The sequence below is a fragment of the Saccopteryx leptura genome, chromosome 4 (assembly GCF_036850995.1).
Source record: "Saccopteryx leptura isolate mSacLep1 chromosome 4, mSacLep1_pri_phased_curated, whole genome shotgun sequence".
NCBI classification, from domain to species: Eukaryota; Metazoa; Chordata; class Mammalia; order Chiroptera; family Emballonuridae; genus Saccopteryx; species Saccopteryx leptura.
The window spans coordinates 72,481,619-72,499,939 of NC_089506.1; the positions used below are offsets into that span (position 1 = coordinate 72,481,619).

The window sequence follows — 18,321 nt, forward strand, 5'->3', positions numbered from 1 at the left end:
GTTTTTATGTTTGGAAGGGGAAGGCAATATTCATTCTCTATTTTGGTATAATTTGAATAGTTCCCTTTGAATATGTATTACATTAGTAGTAATATTTTATAAATTATACTATCAAAAAATTCAATAAATAAAATATATTTTTTATTAAGCAGTAAAGGAGGAAATGCCAAAGGATGTGGTGACTACCTTCTGTTTTCCTGCAAGTTACTATTTTTTACTAATGGTAAAGTTCTTTTATAAGATGACCAAAATAAAAAGGCCCAGATTCTGAATAACCATTACCTCCTTTTTTTTTAAATGTTTCTGTATTTTTTTAAAAATTTTATTTATTTATTTATTTTTTACAGAGACAGAGAGTGAGTCAGAGAGAGGGATAGACAAGGACAGACAGACAGGAACGGAGAGAGATGAGAAGCATCAATCATTAGTTTTTCATTGCATGTTGCAACACCTTAGTTGTTCATTGATTGCTTTCTCATACGTGCCTTGACCAAGGGCCTTCAGCAGACTGAGTAACCCCTTGCTGGAGTCTCGAACCTGGGTCCTCTGCATCCCAATCCGACGCTCTATCCACTGCGCCACCGCCTGGTCAGGCTACCTCATTTTTTTTTTGTAAAATAATAAATACTCAAAGTTACACATTTATATGCATAAATAGAATATAAATATTTTGCAAATCACTCAGTAGATGCATTTTGATTATTGCTTTGAGAACTATGACTTATATTCACACTGAAAATTACATTTCAAAATGCAAACCATTGATATTTATCCAGAATGATAAGGGTTTTTTTTTTCCAATCTGGAATATCAGAATTGTGAAAAATGTATAATGAATGCAAAAGATTAGAAAGTTAAACTAAGTATTGATATATTTCAATAAAAATTTTTATTTACACAGCAGGTAATGAATTAGAAGAAGATCTTGAAATTCTTGAAGAGGCTGCATTACAGGTATATTCCCAAACATTTTAAGAGTAAATTTTGTACATTAATTAAAAGCTGTATATTCACTTAGATTAACTTTACTTTTATAGAAAAAAAGGACTCATTTATTAAATATTTCATTCTGTTTATTAGTGGTTATAAAGATAAATAACATGAAATTTTTCGCCTTGATGGCAGAGACTCATGTGAGCCCTTGACTGCATGGTGAATGTTATCTCTGGAGTGAGACATGAATCCTTTGGGAGAGAGAAGACCTACCAGGTGCCAAGGTTGTCAGGGAAGGCATTGCAGAGATGTGGGCATGTAAAGTGGGTCCTCAAAGTTCTATTGACCAGTTAGAAAAAGGGGAAATAAGGTGTTAATAATTTAAGTAATATCTGCAGAACACCCTATATAGTTTACAATATCTTTATTATCAATTTTTACAGTTGTACTTTGAAGTCAGTATCATCTCTTATATCTTAAAATTACAGTAACTGCAGTTCAGAAAAGTTATGACTTGTCTAAGAATTAAGGTAATTAGAAGACAGACTAATATCTAGGTCATCTAATACTTATAACTGGTGGTTTATATTGTATTTCCTCAGATAAACTGATTATAGCAGTAATCAGAAAAACAAACATTTATTTGATCTTAATTTTATCAAGTACTCTTTTAAACACTATGCATATTTATAACTCATTTGAACCTCACAACAAATTTATGGATTAGACCAGTAGTTCTCAAAGTGTGCGCCAGATCGCACTGGTGGCCCTAGAAGATTTCCAGGTGAGCCCTATGGTATTCCAGAGAAATATGTGCCTGTTGGGGACCAAAAAACCAACAGGATTTTTGGAGTTTAGATCTTAGGGGACAGAGGTGTGGGGAATTGGCTGTAAGCTGACAGTCTGTCCAACCCCCCACCTCACTTGCCTGATTAGGTTGCAAAAGACTGTTAAACTGTGTTGCTGGATTGTTTACACTACCCCCCATGTTCCCTGGAAAGACAGGCAAGTTTCTTCTATCCTTTGTTTGGTATAAAGTTAAGATGATATATGTGGTGGGGGTTTTCTGCACTCAACACAATTAAGAGTAAACAGAGAGGCATTCTTCAGTGTATTGACAAGGAAATGAGAGTTTGCCTTTCAAATATATGCCCAAACATTGAAGAAATCGCTGGAACACATCAGGCTCGTGTTTCTCATAAACACAAGAATGATTAAACTTAACACATTTGTGCCGGGACCCGCTGAATTTACTAAATCTTACTAAGAATGTACCTATAAGCCCTGGCTGGTTGGCTCAGCGGTAGAGCGTCGGCCTGGCGTGCGGGGGACCCGGGTTCAATTCCCGGCCAGGGCACATAGGAGAAGCACCCATTTGCTTCTCCACACCCCCCCCCTCCTTCCTCTCTGTCTCTCTCTTCCCCTCCCGCAGCCGAGGCTCCATTGGAGCAAAGATGGCCCGGGCGCTGGGGATGGCTCCTTGGCCTCTGCCCCAGGCGCTAGAGTGGCTCTGGTCGCCGCAGAGCGACGCCCCGGAGGGGCAGAGCATCGCCCCCTGGTGGGCAGAGCGTCGCCCCTGGTGGGCATGCGGGGTGGATCCCGGTCGGGCGCATGTGGGAGTCTGTCTGTCTCTCCCCGTTTCCAGCTTCAGAAAAAAAAAAAAGAATGTACCTATATATGTAAAAAGATAACTTTTTTGTTGTTCTTTTATTTTTAACCCCTCTTTTTTACAAATTTTAAAAAGCATAACTCAAAAAATGTAACATAGAAATGTTTTTTAATGTCAGAATAAATTTAATTTTGTCATATTTATTTTAATTACCATAAGAGCACACTTGGACTTTATATTTATCTTAATATTTGACTTAATTATTATAACATATTTCTCAGAAATTTATATATAGTAAGCCTACAATTATTTGTAGGATTTTAAATGCGCCCCAACTTCAAAAAGTTTGAGAACCACTGGATTGGACTCCTATATCCATTTACAGATAAAGAAATTGAGGCAAGGAGAACTTAAGTAACTTGCCCAGGAATCGCAGTTAATAAGCAACTGGGCTAGATTTGACCTCTGGCAGTTTTGCGACAAAATTCTAAATTGCCCATCTTTTGGCATGTAAGGTATTTGTTGTGGTGGTCGAACATGTATTAAACACTTATTATTTCTTAGGCAATGTAATGTGCATTTTTTATGTGTCATTCATTTAAATATGATAACACAGAAGAGATTATTTGATCACCAGTTTATCATGTTCAGGAAGGTCTGTAACTTGTTAGCTTATAAGCACACAGCTATAACTTGTCCAAAGCCAGGATTCTTTCTTTATTTTTAAAGAATTATTTATTGAGTTTTTTTACAGAAAGGGAGGAATGGAGAAGGGTGGGGAGGAGCAGGAAGCATCAACTTATAGTAGTTGCTTGCGATGTGTGCCTTGACCAGTCAAGCCTAGAGTTTCAAACCTGTAACTGCAGCATTCCAGGTCGACACTTGATCCACTGCACCACCACAGGTCAGGAAAAGCCAGGATTCAAACTTAAGTCTGTTTGATTTCAAAGATTATGATTTTTTAAATTGCATAGCTTGTAGAAAATACAGAAGTTACCATTGTATAAATTTGAAAGTATTGGAAGTATAATCCTTTCCTGTGAAAAGTACTTTTTCAATTTTTTATAAACTCATTGAAACAAAGTTTCTAGAATTTCAGCATTTAAAGCAGGTCTTTCAAAACGTGGCTTACTTGTCAAATGGGAAGAACTGCAATTTCATTTTTACCTGCTGATTTTTTCACAATTTCAGTCAGGCTTAGAGAGACTAATGGAGTTTATGTGTAGCCACAATCGAGCTTTCATCTTCTTTTTCCCCAAGTCTAGACCGTGGTACCCACCTACCCAAGAGAGCAGACACAGCTATGAATGGTAGCTGCCAATAATGGGGACACAAAAGAAAGAAGTCCTTCACAGCTTCCCACAGCAGGGAGCACTGGCCCTGACAAATAGGGGTGTACCATCAGAGGGCTAGGATGGGAGCAGATGCACCACTTCAACTGGCGTGCAGATCACAAGTCACTTTTTTTGAGGGGGAAGAGTTACTTCAAGTATTTTCCCATATTTTTCCACCTGGAAGATTTCTACTTTATAGGCTAAGTACATATTGGGGCATCGGGAAAAAATTATTTCCCCAAAAAGGCCTATCAGAAATTGTTTGCAAGTTTAAAAATTCATGTATTTTAAGTTTTATATTTAAAAATATATAAATGTTATATTTTACCCAACAGGTGTGCAAAAGCCATTCTGGTATTCTTGGAAAGGGCTTAGCTCTTTCTCATTCACCCACTATATTAGAGGCACTTGAAGGAAACTTACCACTACAAATCCAAAGCAATGAACAGTCCTTCCTGGATGATTTTATTGCATGTGTTCCAGGATCAAGTGGTGGAAGGCTTGCAAGGTAATGCATTTTAAGTACCACAGTTACTTTATTTCAGGGCTTGCCTCAGTTTTCTTTTATGAAGGGAAATGAAAGGGGAGTCATTAGTATGTTAAAGTGCTGCCTAAAATAATCTGACTTTTGTGTTTTGAACTTCTTGAAGTATAAAATGGTAGTTAATATTTCAATTTTTAATTTATTTTTTATAAGCATTTCTTTTAAAAAAAATTTTTTTATAGAGACAGAGAAAGAGAAAGAGGGATAGATAGGGACAGACAGACAGGAACAGTGAGAGATGAGAAGCATCAATCATCAGTTTTTCATTGTGGCACTTAGGTTCATTGATTGCTTTCTCATATGTGCTTTTACCTGGGGTCTACAGCAAACTGAGTAACCTCTTGCTCAAGCCAGCGACCTTGGGTCCAAGCTGGTGAGCTTTCTGCTCAAACCAGATGAGCCCGCACTCAAGCTGGTGACCTTGAAGTCTTGAACCTGGGTCCTCCGCATCTTAGTCTGAAGCTCTATCCACTGTGCCACCGCCTGGTCAGGCTATTTCAAAATATTTTTAAAATACATTATAGTTGTTGATTATTTTAAGGTCTCCTAGATGAACTTTTTTTATAAAAATATGTGGAATGTGTGGTACAATTGAGAAATCTGTGTATTGGATAGTAATATTTAATATCTAGCTAAACTAAATTTATTTATTACTGTATTTTATTTTAATATGAGTTTTTTCAAATCTACATCTTTTTTAATTTTTAAATTTTTATTTAGAAAATTAACTTTAACACAGTAATATTGATCAGTGAGAGTATATAGATTTCAGATAAACATTTCTGTAGAATTTGAAATGTTGGTTACTTTGTATACCCATCACCCCAGATTAAGTCATCTCCCATCACTTTGTATCTGTTCCTCTTTACACCCTTCTCCCCACCTCCTCTCCATCCCCCTCCCCCACATTCCCTTTCCCCTGTTACTCACTTTATTTTTATCTATGTCCATAAGTCTCAGTTTTATATACCACCTATTTGAGATCATAAATTTAAAATTTAAATAAAATCATTTGAGGTTGTGCATTTTTCATTTATTTTGTTGTGATTTGCTTTTTTTAAGCAAAAGAAAAATATATGCTGGCCTTTGTGATTTTTGCCATACGTAAATCTAACATCTTTATGGTTTTTTTGTTTGTTTTTAATTTATTTTTTTATTGATTTAAATTTATTATGTTTACATATATTCAAGTGTCCCACAGAATACATCCCCCTACCCCCATGTTCCCTCAACATCCCCCTCTCCCCCTTCCTCCCAATACCGTCCCCCCTCCCTCCAGGATTTGCTTTTCTATTCTCTATAACGTTGTGTTATGTATATATAATTTCACCAATTTCTTTCACTTCTCTGATCTCATCCTCTCAACCCCTTTTCCTCTGTCCGCTTTCCCTCTGGTCCCTTTGATCCCGTCACTGCCTCTATTTTGTTCCTCGGTTCACATTGTTCATTGGATTCCTCAAATGAGTAAGGTCGTAGGATTTTTTTTTTCTACCTAGCATATTTCACTTAACATAATAATTTCCAGGTCCATCCATGTTGTCACAAAAGGTAACTTTTTTTCTTTTTCATGGCCACATAGTATTTCATTCTGTGTATGTACCACAGCTTTTTAATCCACTCATCCACTGACAGACACTTGAACTGTTTCTATATCTTGGCTATTGTAAACAATGCTGCCATAAACATGGGGGTGAATTTCTTCTTTTGAATCAGTGATGTGGTGTTCTTAGGATATAGTCCTAAAAGTGGGATGGCTGGGTCAAAAGGCAGTTCTATGTTTAATTTTTTGAGAAATCTTCATACTGTTTTCCACAGTGGCTGCACCAGTCAGCATTCCCACCAGCAGTGCAGGAGGGTTCCCTTTTCTCCACATCCTGGGCAGCACTTATTCTGTGTTGTTTTGTTAATGAGCACCATTCTGACTGGTGTGAGGTGATCTCTCATTGTGATTTCAATTTACATTTCTCTAATGATTAGTAAAGTTGAACATTTTTTCATATGTCTATTGACCATCTGTATTGTCCTCTTTGGAGAAGTGTCTCTTCATTTCTTTTGCCCATTTTTGATTGGATTATTTATCTTCCTGGAAATGTTTTACAAGTCTTTATAAATTTTGGTTATTAACCCCTTATCAGAGGTATTGTCGAGTGGTTGATATATATTAACCATTGTGTGGTTTGTCTTCTTATTTTGTTCATATTGTCTTTAGCTGTGCCAAAGCTTTTTAGTTTGATATAGTCCCATTTGTTCATCCTGTCCTTTATTTCACTTGCCTGTAGAGATAAATCAACAAATACATTGCTGCAACAGGTGTCGGAGAGCTTACTCTATGTTTTCTGCTAAGATAATTATGGTTTCACAACTTACATTTAAGTCTTTTATCCATTTTGAGTTTATTTTTGTGAATGGTGTAAGTTGGTGGTCTAGTTTCATTTTTTTGCAGGTAGCTGTCCAATTTTCCCAATACCATTTGTTAAAGAGACTATCTTTACTCCATTGTATGCTATTAACACCTTTGAAAAATACCAATTGTCCATAAAGGTGCAGGTTTATTTCTGGGTTCTCTGTTTTGTTCCATTGCTCTATATGCTTGTTCTTATGCCAGTACCAAGCAATTTGAGTACAGTGGCCTTGTAGTATAACTTGGTATCAGGAAGTGTGATACTACCCACTTTATTCATATTTTTCAGGATTACTGAGGCTATTTGTGTTCTTTTTTGGTTTCATGTGAATTTTTAGAATATTTTTTTTATATCTTTGAAGTATGTCATGGGTATTTTAATAGGAACTGCATTGAATTTATAGATTGCCTTGGGTAATATAGACATTTTAATGATGTTTATTCTTCCTATCCATGAACACGGTATATGCTTCCACTTTTTTGTATTTTCCTTAAATATTCTTTATCAGTGCTTTATAATTTTACGAGTACAAGTCTTTAACCTCTTTGGTTAAATTTACTCCTAGGTACTTTATTTTTTGTTGTTGCAATAGTGAAGGGGATTGTTTTCTTAATTTCTCTTTCAGACAGTTTATTGTTGGTGTATAAAAATGCCTCTGATTTCTGAGTATTAATTTTATATCCTGCCACCTTGCTGAATTTATTTATCAGGTCCAGTAGTTTTTTTGACTGAGACTTTAGGGTTTTTTATGTACAGTATCATATCATCAGAATATAATGATAGTTTTACATCTCCTTTTCCAATTTGGATGCCTTTTATTTCTTCTTCTTGTCTGATTGCTGTAGTTAGGACTTCCAGAACTATGTTGAATAAGAGTGGTGAAAGGGGGCACCCCTGCCTTGTTCCTGATCTTAAGGGGATTGCTTTTAATTTTTGCTCATTGAGTACGATACTGGCTGTGGATGTCATAGATGGCCTATATCATGTTGAGGTATGTTCCCTGTATTCCCATTTTGCTGAGAGTTTAGATCATAAATGTGTGCTGGATTTTATCATATGCTTTTTCTGCTTATATTGATATTATCATGTGATTTTTATCCTTTTTGTTTATGGGATGAATCACATTGATTGATTAGGGGATATTGTACCAGCCTTGTCTCTACAGAATAAGTCCCACTAGATCATGATGTATGATTTTTTTCCTGTATTGCCTGAATCCGTTTCCTAATATTTTGTTGAGAATTTTAGCATATAAATTCATCAGGAATATTGGCCTATAGTTTTCTTTCTTTGTGTTGTCTTTGCCTGGTTTTGGAATTAGAATTATACTCTCCTCATAAAAGGAGCTTGGAAGTTTTCTCTTTTGAATTTTTTGAAATAGCTTGAGAAAGACAGGAGTTAGTTGTTCTTTGAATGTTTGGTAGAATTCGCCTGTGAAGCTATCTGGCCCAGGGCTTTTGTTTGTTGGGAGTGTTTTGATAACTGTTTGATCTCATTTGTTGTAATTAATCTATTTAGGTTTTATGATTCTTCCGGATTGATTTTTGAAAGATTATATTTTTCAATGAATTTGGCATTTCACCTAAGTAGTCTAATTTTTTGGCATACAGTTCTTCATAGTATTTTTTTTACAATCCTTTGTATTTCTGCTGTGACAGTTGTCACTTCTCCACACTCTAATTTTATATTTATTTGAGTTCTCTCTTTTTCTTGGTGAGTCTGGCTAATGTTTCATCGATCTCTTACCTTTTCAAAGAACCAGCTCTTGGTTTCATTGATCTTCTGTATTTTTTTTTTTTTAGTCTATATGTCATTTATTTCCACTCTGATGTTTAGTATTTCCTTCCTTTTGCTTGCTGTTCTTTGTCTAGTTCTTTTAGTTGCAGGGTTAAGTTGTTTATTAGAGCTTTTTCTAGCTTCTTAAGGTATGCTTGTAATGCTATGAACTTCCCTCTCAGGACTGCTTTTGCTGTGTCCCATAGTTTTTGAGTTGTTGTATGCTGATTTTCATTTGTTTCAAGGAAATTTTTTATTTCTTTCTTGGTTTCATTGTTGACCCATTTGTTATTTAATAATATGTTGTTTACTTTCCAAGTGTTTGAGTGTTTTTTAGTTTTTGTATTGTAGTTGATTTCTAGTTTTTATGCTATTGTGGTCTGAAAAGATGCTTGATATGATTTCAGTCTCCTTAAATTTGTTGAGACTTGTTTTATGCCCTAATAGGTGGTCTATCCTAGAGAATGTACCATGAGCACTTAAAAGGAATGTATATTCTGTTGCTTTAGGGTGAAAGGTTCTGAAGATACCTATGAAATCCAGTTGATCTAGTGTGTCCTTTAAGGCTGCTGTTTCTTTGTTAATATTCTGTCTTGAGGATCTATCCAGTGATGTTATTGGGGTATTGAAATTCCTTACTATTATAGTATTGCTGTTGATCACGCCCTTTATGTCCATCAAAGTCTGCTTTATATATTTAGGTGCTCCTATATTAGGTGCATAGATATTTATAATGGTTATCTCTTCCTGTTAGATTGCTCCTTTTATCATTATGTAGAGACTTTCTTTATGTCTTACTATAGTCTTTGTTTTAAAGTCTATTTTGTCAGATATAAGTATTCCTACCTCAGCTTTTTTTTCATTTTCATTTGCATGACATATTTTTTTCCATCCTTTTACTTTCAGTCTATGTGTCTGTTTTGTTTTAAGATGGGTCTCTTGTAGACAGCATATGTATGGGTCCTATTTTCTTATCCATTCAGCTACCCTATGTCTTTTGATTGGAGCATTTAATTCATTTACATTTAAGGTTATTATTGATATGTAGTTGTATATTGCCTTTTTTTCTTTAAATCTATATTCCTTTTTTACTAGATTTTTTCCCCCCACTTTGTTTTGTCTACACAGACCCCTTAATATTTCTTGCATCATTGGTTTGGTTGTGATGAATTTCTTGAATGTTTATTTTTTTTGTCTGGGTATCTTTTTATTTCTCTTTCAATTTTAAACGATAGCCTTGCTAGATAAAGAAGTCTTGGTTGTAGGTTCTTGTTCTGCATTACTTTGAATATTTCTTACCATTCCCTTCTGGCCTCAAGTGTTTCTGTTGAAAAGTTGGATGTCATCCTTATGGGGGTTTCTTTTGTAGGTGATTGACTGTTTTTCTCTTGCAGCTTTTAGTATTCTTTCTTTATCTTTTAGCTTTGGTATTTTGATTTGATGTGTCTTGATGTGGGTCTCTTTGGGTTCCTTTTTAATGGGGTTCTCTCTGCTTTTTGAATCTGTGTGACTCTTTCCTACATCAATTTAGGGAAATTTTCAGCTATAATTTCTTCAATCAGGTTCTCTATCCCTTGTTCTTTCTCTTCTCCTTCAGGAATCCCTATTATGTGGATATTGTTTCTCTTTATGTTGTCACTGAGCTTTCTTAGAGTTTCTTCAGACCTTTTTGATCCTCTTTTCTTTTTGCTGTTCTGCTTCTATGCTTTTGCTTATCTTGTCCTCTAAGTTGCTGATTCAATCCTGTGCTTCATCCAGCCTGCTTTTATTTTTTCTAGTGTAGTCTTCATTTTTGATATTGTTATTTCTGTCTGATTTTTTTTTATAATTTCAATGTCCTTTTTGATACTTGCTATCTCTTTGTTTAGGTGCTCACTTTGTCCATCTATTGTTGCTCTAAGATCCTTGAGCAATAATGATCCTAACAATCATTCTAAACTCTGCATGCAGTATCTTTATTTCCATGTCATTCAGTTATTTTTCTGGGTATTTCTCTTGTTGATTCATTTGAATTGCACTTCTCTGTCTTCCCATTTTGTCTTTTTATAAACTTGATACCACTCTAACTATGGTTGTTAGGTCTTGAGCTGATGCTCTTCATATCAGGCTGCTAGATGTACCAACCCTGGACCTCCCTGGTCGGAACTGGGCGCAGACCAGTGTGAGTCACTGCTTTTTACTAGCCCTTAGGAAACTTCTTGGAGCTACAGGCGATCCAGAATTTGTGGCTGCTTCTGCTGGGCCCTGATGCCTTTGTGAATATCAGCTGCACTCCTAGGCTGGCTTTTGTTTACTCTTGGCCAGTGTGTGTGGCCTCTCTATTACTGAAGTGGGGTCTTTCCGCCGGCCCCCCTCTTCCTCCGCCTCCTCAGGCACTCAGGCACGAGCACGGCTCACCGGGCCACACCTACGGCTGCTCTGAGGGCATGTGGGTCTCCTTGCCTCACTGGGCTGGTCCTCCCGTGGGCAGGGGCTGTTTCTCCTGGTTCCACCCTCACAGGAGTGTGGGACGCCCCCCTCTGCAGCGCAGGCCACCAGGCTTCGCCCTTCACAAATGCGCTAGCTGCCTCTCTGGGTTCCGCACCCTGGGAGCATGCAGGACACCTTTCCGGGCTCTGCTCCTCCCTGTGGGCGGGGGACTGCCTGCTTCTGCCCCCCACACGTGCACGGCACCTCTCGTCAGGCTCCACCCACCACAGGCATGCGGGATGCCTCACCCTGCTGGGATCTGCCTGGCCACGCAGGGTTCTGCCCTCGCTGGCCTGTGGCCAGCCCTTTCAGGCTTCGCCCCTTGTTGCTGGTGTGCAGACTGCCTTGCTGGACTCTGCCCCCAATGCCCGTGTGGGCCAAGCTCCCCAGCCACGGCTGCAGCCGGGCTCTCCTACTCTTTGGAGGGTACTCAGCAGGTTGGGGGTCCTGTAGCCCTGACCTCAGCACTCAAATTCTGTGTCCCTGATTTGTCCCCTGCTTCTAAGTGTCTCTGCACTGACTGAAGCAGGAGAGCCTCTGGTGGGTGGGGTAATTGATTCTCTTTGATGGCTTGGTTCTCCCAGGAAGAATGGGCACTTTAGGTTTGGGGAGCGACCCAGTACAGGGATCAGGGTTGCTGTCACCCACAATCTCTCCCTGTGCCCCTGAGACTACACTCTTCTCTTGCTACTCCAGTCCTCTCGGCTCTCCCCACTCCCTGAGCCCCGGGTAAATGGCTGTGAATGAGGTTTTCTGCATGGTCCCTTCAAGACAGCCTGGCTCTGAGAGTTCTGTCTCCCTCTCGCATACAGTAACCCAGCTCTTCTTTTAGCTAACCACTGTCTGTATGCCTATAATTGTCTCTGGGCTCCAGTATGGGGCTCTGGTTCTAGGGGCTGGGGCTCCACAACTCTCCAGGAAACTGCCCCCCCCCCCACCCAGCCATTAGAGACTCTGCAGGCTGCCCCTCACTCCTGGGAGCCAGGCAGCCCTTTCTGTGTCTCCGCCTTTCCTACCAGCTCAGTGTGATTCCTCGGTGATCCTTGGTTATTGATTCTCCTCTTAGTTTGGTCCAAAGTTGGTTTTTCAAGATGATTATTTCTATGTTAAGTTGTAATCCACTTTGATTCTGGGAGGTGGGAGTTGTGACATTCACCTACTTCATCATCATTTTTCCTATTGTTATTCTTTTAACTTTAAAAATACAGAGATTACTTTTTAGTTTTTAAAAACCAAAATGATGATTGGAGAAGAATAGAATATATTTTAAGTCAGCCTTACTACTGTGTTTATGGACAGTTTTACTCATGACAGTATTATTTATTACTCATATCACAGGATAGCTTCAATGTTGATCGTGAAATGACTTCATGGATAGCTTTCACAAAGTATAGAAAATTGGCAAAATGGATGTGGAAGGGGATGTAATGAGGGAAGATAGTTGAGAAATTGTGTAAGGAGGTGGACAGTACATGTTTTACTGAGCTGCTCTCGTAAGCAGAATTCCATTTTTGTCCCTTTTACAGAGGAGTTGCTCTTTCTCTGGTTATTAAGCTGGCAAGTTAAGGCAAACCTTCCTCAGTAAGAATGAGTGTACTTGATACTTCAAATTATACTCAACCTAAATTCATTTCCTTAATTATCTTAAATCAACCATAGCTGAAATTTCAAATTTTTGTATTTTAAATTTTCTGTTTGTAAACTCAGAAATCTTAGGTGCTTTGGTGTATATATTTTTAAGATTTTATTTATTCATTTTAGAGAGGAGAGAGAGAGAGAAAAAGAAAGGCTGATGGGGGAAGTGGTAAGCATCAATTTATAGGTTGCTTTTCATACGTGCCTTGACCAGTCAAGCCTGGCATTTTGAACCGGTGACATCAGTGCTTTGGCATATTTTTAATGAATTTTTCATTAACAATTTCCAAGGAAGAAATTTATTATGATTATCACTGAATCAGAAATGAAGATATTATTGTTGGCATTTTGATACATTTTATTCATTTGGCTTAACCTCATGTTAATCATTGAAGATATTCATGAATTTATTGTTTCCTTGTTTTGTTTTGTTTATTGCTAGGTGGCTTCAGCCAGATTCCTATGCTGATCCTCAGAAGACATCTTTGATCCTGAATAAAGATGATATTCGTTGTGGTTGGCCTACCACCATAACTGTTCAAACAAAAGACCAGTATGGTGATGTGGTACATGTTCCCAATATGAAGGTAATTATATCAAAATTAAAATAGTAGACATCTATTAGTTACTATTGTAACTAATAAAATATTTATTTCATTTTTATATCATTTTTACTTTTTGGTTATAGTTGACATACATTGTTATATTAATTTCAGGTATACACCCCAGTGATTAGACATTATGTAACTTACTAAGTGATCATCCCGATAAATTTTGCACCCATCTAACAACATATATAGTTATTAGAATATTATGGATTATATTTTAATGCTGTTTTTACATCCCCATTAGCCATTCTGTAACAACCATTTCTACTTAATCCCTCCAGTTTTTTCACCCATCTCTCTAATCCCCCATTCCATCTGACAGCTGTCAAAATGTTATCTATATCCATGAGTCTTGCTTGTTCTGCTTGTTTATTTATTTAGATTCAGTTGTTGTTAGATATGTATTTATTGAAATTTTATTGTTTATATTTTTTATCTTCTTAAGAAAAACCCTTTAACATTTTATATAATACAATATGGTGGTGATGAACTCCTTCAGTGTTTTCTAGTCTGGGAAACTCTTTATCCTTCAATTCTAAATGATAGCTTTGCTGGGTAAGGTAATCTTGGTTAGAGGTCTGTCATTTTTATCACATTGAATGTTTCTTGCCAATCCCTTCTCACCTGCAAAGTTTGTGTTGAGAAATCAGCTGACAGTCTTATTAAAGTAACTGACTGCTTTTCTCTTGCTGCTTTTAAGATTATCCCTTTGTCTTAACTTTTTGCATTTTAATTATGATGTGTCTCGGTGTGGTCTTCTTTGGATTCATCTTGTTTGACAGTCTCTCTACTTCCTGGACTTGTATCTGTTTCCTTTATCAAGTTAGGGAAGTTTTCAGTCATTATTTTTTCAAATAGGTTTTCAATTTCTTGCTCTTTTCTCCTTCCAGCACCCCTATGATCTAAGTGTTGTTCCAGAGGCTCTTTATACTATCATTATTCTTTTTTTTATTCATTGTTCTTTTCTGAAATTCTTTTATACTGCTAAGGTTCTCACTAAGTTCATTGAGCATCCTTATAACCAATGTTATGAACTCTGTCTCCTCATTTTGGTTGCCTACCTGTTTTGTTTCTATGTAGTAGGTAGAGCTATCATCATTTTTTTTAATTTCTTTTTATTTTCTGATATTTTTCTATACTGTTGAGGTTCTCACTAAGTTCATTCAGCATCCTTATAATCAGTGTTTTGAACTTTGTCTCCTCATTTTGGTTTTCTACCTGTGTTTGTTTCTGTGCATTATGTAGCGACCTCTCCTAGGCTGGGTGAAGTGGCTTAATGTAGTAGGTGTGCTGTAGGGTCCAGTGGCACAGCCTCCTCCATCACCAAAGCTGGACACTTGATATGTGTGCCCCTCTAACACCACCTGTGTGAGCTTGTAATTGAACCTTCATTGCTTTTGGCACATCAGTGGGAGAGATTTTCGCCTAGGCCAATTAGCTGGAAGGCCTGGCTGTGAACACACACCACTGATATCATGCCACTGTGGAGTTTCACTTGTGCAGGGGCCCATCCCACAGAGAGCAGGATTTATTTCACAGGGCTCTGGTGTCCACTAAGTTCATCCCTTGAGAGTGTCACTTGTAGAAATGATTAGGTGGTATTTCTACCTGATGTGAAGTTGTGCAATGAGTGCACTATCTCTGGGTCCTCCCAGGGTATGCAGGCCAAGGTCAGCCACTTCCTGTTTTCTGCTCAGGGTCACCCACCATGAGCTGCAAAACAATCTGCATCAGGATTTACTTAATGCTGGGCTTAGAAGTGTCCAGCCAAGACTAGGCTTTGAACCAAGAATGGCTACTTCTAGTGCAGGGCCTGGGGCCACATAGTGAGAGGCATGGGATGTGATGAGGCCAGATTCTGCTTGCGTCATTTTTCGGAAAGTGAAGTGTGAGCCAAGACAGGCCATTCACATAGAAAGTCCACTAGAAACAGCTTGGGTGGGCCCCATAAGTGGTAAAAGTTTTGAAATGGCATGTGTCTAGAGTTCATTTGCAGTACCTTCTTTACATGTATGTAATGGAGGAGGGCGAAAATTGTTCAAATTACTTGTTTATATTATTCGTATTTAATTTCCAAGTTACATATTTTTTTGTTTTTTTACATTTTTCTAGGTAATATAACACAAAAGGAAGATAGAGTGTCCGTATAAAGAACATTAAGCGTATAAAGGGAAGTCCATTAATACATAGTGATATAAGAAATCAATAAAAGAATAACTTGAAAAATTTTGTATAGCCTGTCCAGGCGGTGGCGCAGTGGATAGAGCATCGGACTGGGATGCGATAGACCCAGGTTCGAGACCCCGAGATCACTAGCTTGAGCGTGGGCTCATCTGGTTTGAGCAAAGCTCACCAGCTTGGACCCAAGGTTACTGGCTCGAGCAAGGGGTTACTCAGTCTGCTGAAGGCCTGCAGACAAGGCACATATGAGAAAGCAATCAATGAACAACTAAGGTGTCGCAACGAAAAACTAATGATTGATACTTCTCATCTCTCTTCGTTCCTGTCTATCTGTCCCTGTCTATCCCTCTCTCTGACTCTCTCTCTCTCTGTCCCTCTAAAAAAAAAAGAAATTGTATATATATTTTTAAAAACTCAATTATATTCTGTACTTTTGAAACCAAAAAGAAAATATAATGATGATACTTATTAAATAAGCTCTAAATGAATTTGAAATGTAAAAGAGTGAAAAATGGAAATTATCATGTACTATACTGATAAATATAGTTCTTTGGATACCTTTTCTCTGAGACATTGATAAAGACATTTAGAACATATTGTAATGTATGAACTTAAGCCCTTTGTGATATAATTTATTAATATAAGGATATTATTTGAAACTTTTATTATATTTCTGAAAAAATTAATAATGAATGAAAATGTGTGTAGGCACTCCCCAACTGCCCCCACACCTCAAAATTATATTACAAAGTGATTTGATTGTTTGGAGCTTAGAATATTTTATTCCACAAAATTCCTTCTAATTACAGAGCACTAAATTTTGATTCTATATTACTGTTAGTATAACTGTTTCAAATACTTGGAACATTCTTTGATTTATTCCATAAGAAAGCACAGTGCCATTGGAACCTTTCACCTGATGTGTTAAGACCAGTAAATAAAACTGTATGTGAAAGTATTTGAACCTGATACTAAACAAAAACCAGGCTTTACCAGTGGCTATCAAAGTTTTGACAATGACTCACATTATAAGGATTTGCATCATCACCCAAACATACATACAGAGGGTAAAATAGTACATAATTTAAATTATATACAATATATACAATGCATATGAGTACAGTATGCTCCATTATGCTATTTTCTCTTAGATTTTACTTTTTTAAGATCATGCCCCATCTAGGTGTTCATATGTCCACTATGAATTACTCTAATGGAATGCAAAAAGCAAAGTATAAAAAAAATAGAGATTAAAGTAATCCTGATAGTGACCAAAAATACTCTGAGGAAAGGATTTTTATCAAAATACACTACCTGGAACTCAAGGCTGCTGTTCCCACCTGCCTGGTAAGAGTGCCCGCAAGCTTGGTATATAGCTTTAGTTTAGGAGGCAACAAATGCATCCCAGAGGTGTGATCTCAGGCAAACCATTCAAACTCTTTTGAGTCTGTTTCTAATAATAGAGTGAGCAGATAATGAGGTAAAAATCTGATAAAAGGGAGAGTGGCAAGATGGTGATGGAGTATCTGGATATTGCAACTCCCGCCTCCCAGAACCAAAGTGGATTACAACTTAATTTTAAGAACAATCATCTTGAAAAACCAACTTTGGACTAAACTAAGAGGATTCTATAACCAAGGACCACTGAAGAAACCACACTGAGACTGATAGGAAAGGTGGAGATGCAGAAAGGGCTGCCCTACTCCCAGGAGTGAGTGGCGGCCCAGAGGGACTCTTGTGGCATGGTGGGTTGCCCAGAGACTTGTGGGTCCTCATCCCCAGGCCCAGAGCCCCAGCCTAGAGCACCAGAGCCTAGCAGAGGCATATGAACAGTATTTAGCTGAGAAAAGAGCCAGGATACTGTTTGTGAGAAAGAGTCAGAACTCTCAGACCCAGGTTCCGTCTTAAAGGGACTACGCAGAAAACCTCATTCACAGCCACTTACCCGGATCTCTGGGAGCGGGGACTGCTGAGAGGATTGTAGTTGCCAGAGGAGAGTGTAATCTCAGAGGCACAGGGAGAAATACTTTGAGGTTAAGCCACCCTAACCCCTGGGCTCAGTCACTCCCCAAGTCTAAAGTGACTGTTTTTCCTAGGAGCAGCAACACCAGCAAAGGGAAGAAATTGCCCCACCCACCAGAGGCTCTCCTGCTCCAGTCAGAGCAAAGAGACCCTTAGAAGCAGGGGGCACACCAGGGACACAGGTAGTGAGTGCTGAGGTCTGAGCTACACCGCCCTTCCACACTGCTGAGTACTCCTGGAGGCTGAGGTGGCTGCAGCGGCGGGGGTTAGCGGTAGGGACAGAGTACATGTGCAAGCCTGCAAGCAGAGGCAGCCAGAGCACGCATGTGCGCAAGCCCACTCACAATGGCTGCAGTGGCAGGACAGCACCAGCAGCACCCAAGCCTGAATGCCCAAGGTGGCAGCAGCGGTGGTGGCAGGCTGACGTACAGACCACACATAGGGAACACAGAGGCCACACCCAGTGGACCCTTGTGGCCATACCCTTCTGAGGGCTGAAAACGAAGAAAAAAATAAAATAGGAAAAAAGAAAAATAGTGTAGATAGAATGACACCTGAGGCTAAGGGGAAAGCCACACTCAATACTGTACCTAATATCTGAATTACAGTACTGAGCCCAACAAGTAGCCAGCGATAAGAGGTGGCAGAAAGCAGATCTCAAGAACCTGAACTTTTAAACAAACTTCACCTAGGCCAAGAGTAGATAAAAGGTAGCCTAGTAGTGCAGCTGATATATACGAAACCTGGGCCCAGCAGAGACAACCACAAGATCTGAATTGACTCTAGCTACAAAAAGGTTGATAAGGCC

The 18,321-nt window shown here is 38.3% G+C and overlaps 1 protein-coding gene across 16 annotated transcripts in view; it reads left to right on the top strand.

Annotated features, from left to right (window-relative positions):
- MYCBP2 (MYC binding protein 2) overlaps positions 1–18,321 on the top strand; it is a 334,178-nt gene that overhangs the window by 198,400 nt on the left and 117,457 nt on the right. For 11 of the 16 annotated variants that reach the window (XM_066380743.1, XM_066380736.1, XM_066380739.1 and 8 more), the window contains 3 exons: positions 902–954; positions 4,212–4,384; positions 13,145–13,289. In XM_066380743.1, the coding sequence (XP_066236840.1) occupies positions 902–954; positions 4,212–4,384; positions 13,145–13,289 (371 nt within the window). The remainder of the gene's footprint in view (positions 1–901; positions 955–4,211; positions 4,385–13,144; positions 13,290–18,321) is intronic. The other 5 variants (XM_066380737.1, XM_066380744.1, XM_066380746.1 and 2 more) reach the window with 1 other exon arrangement.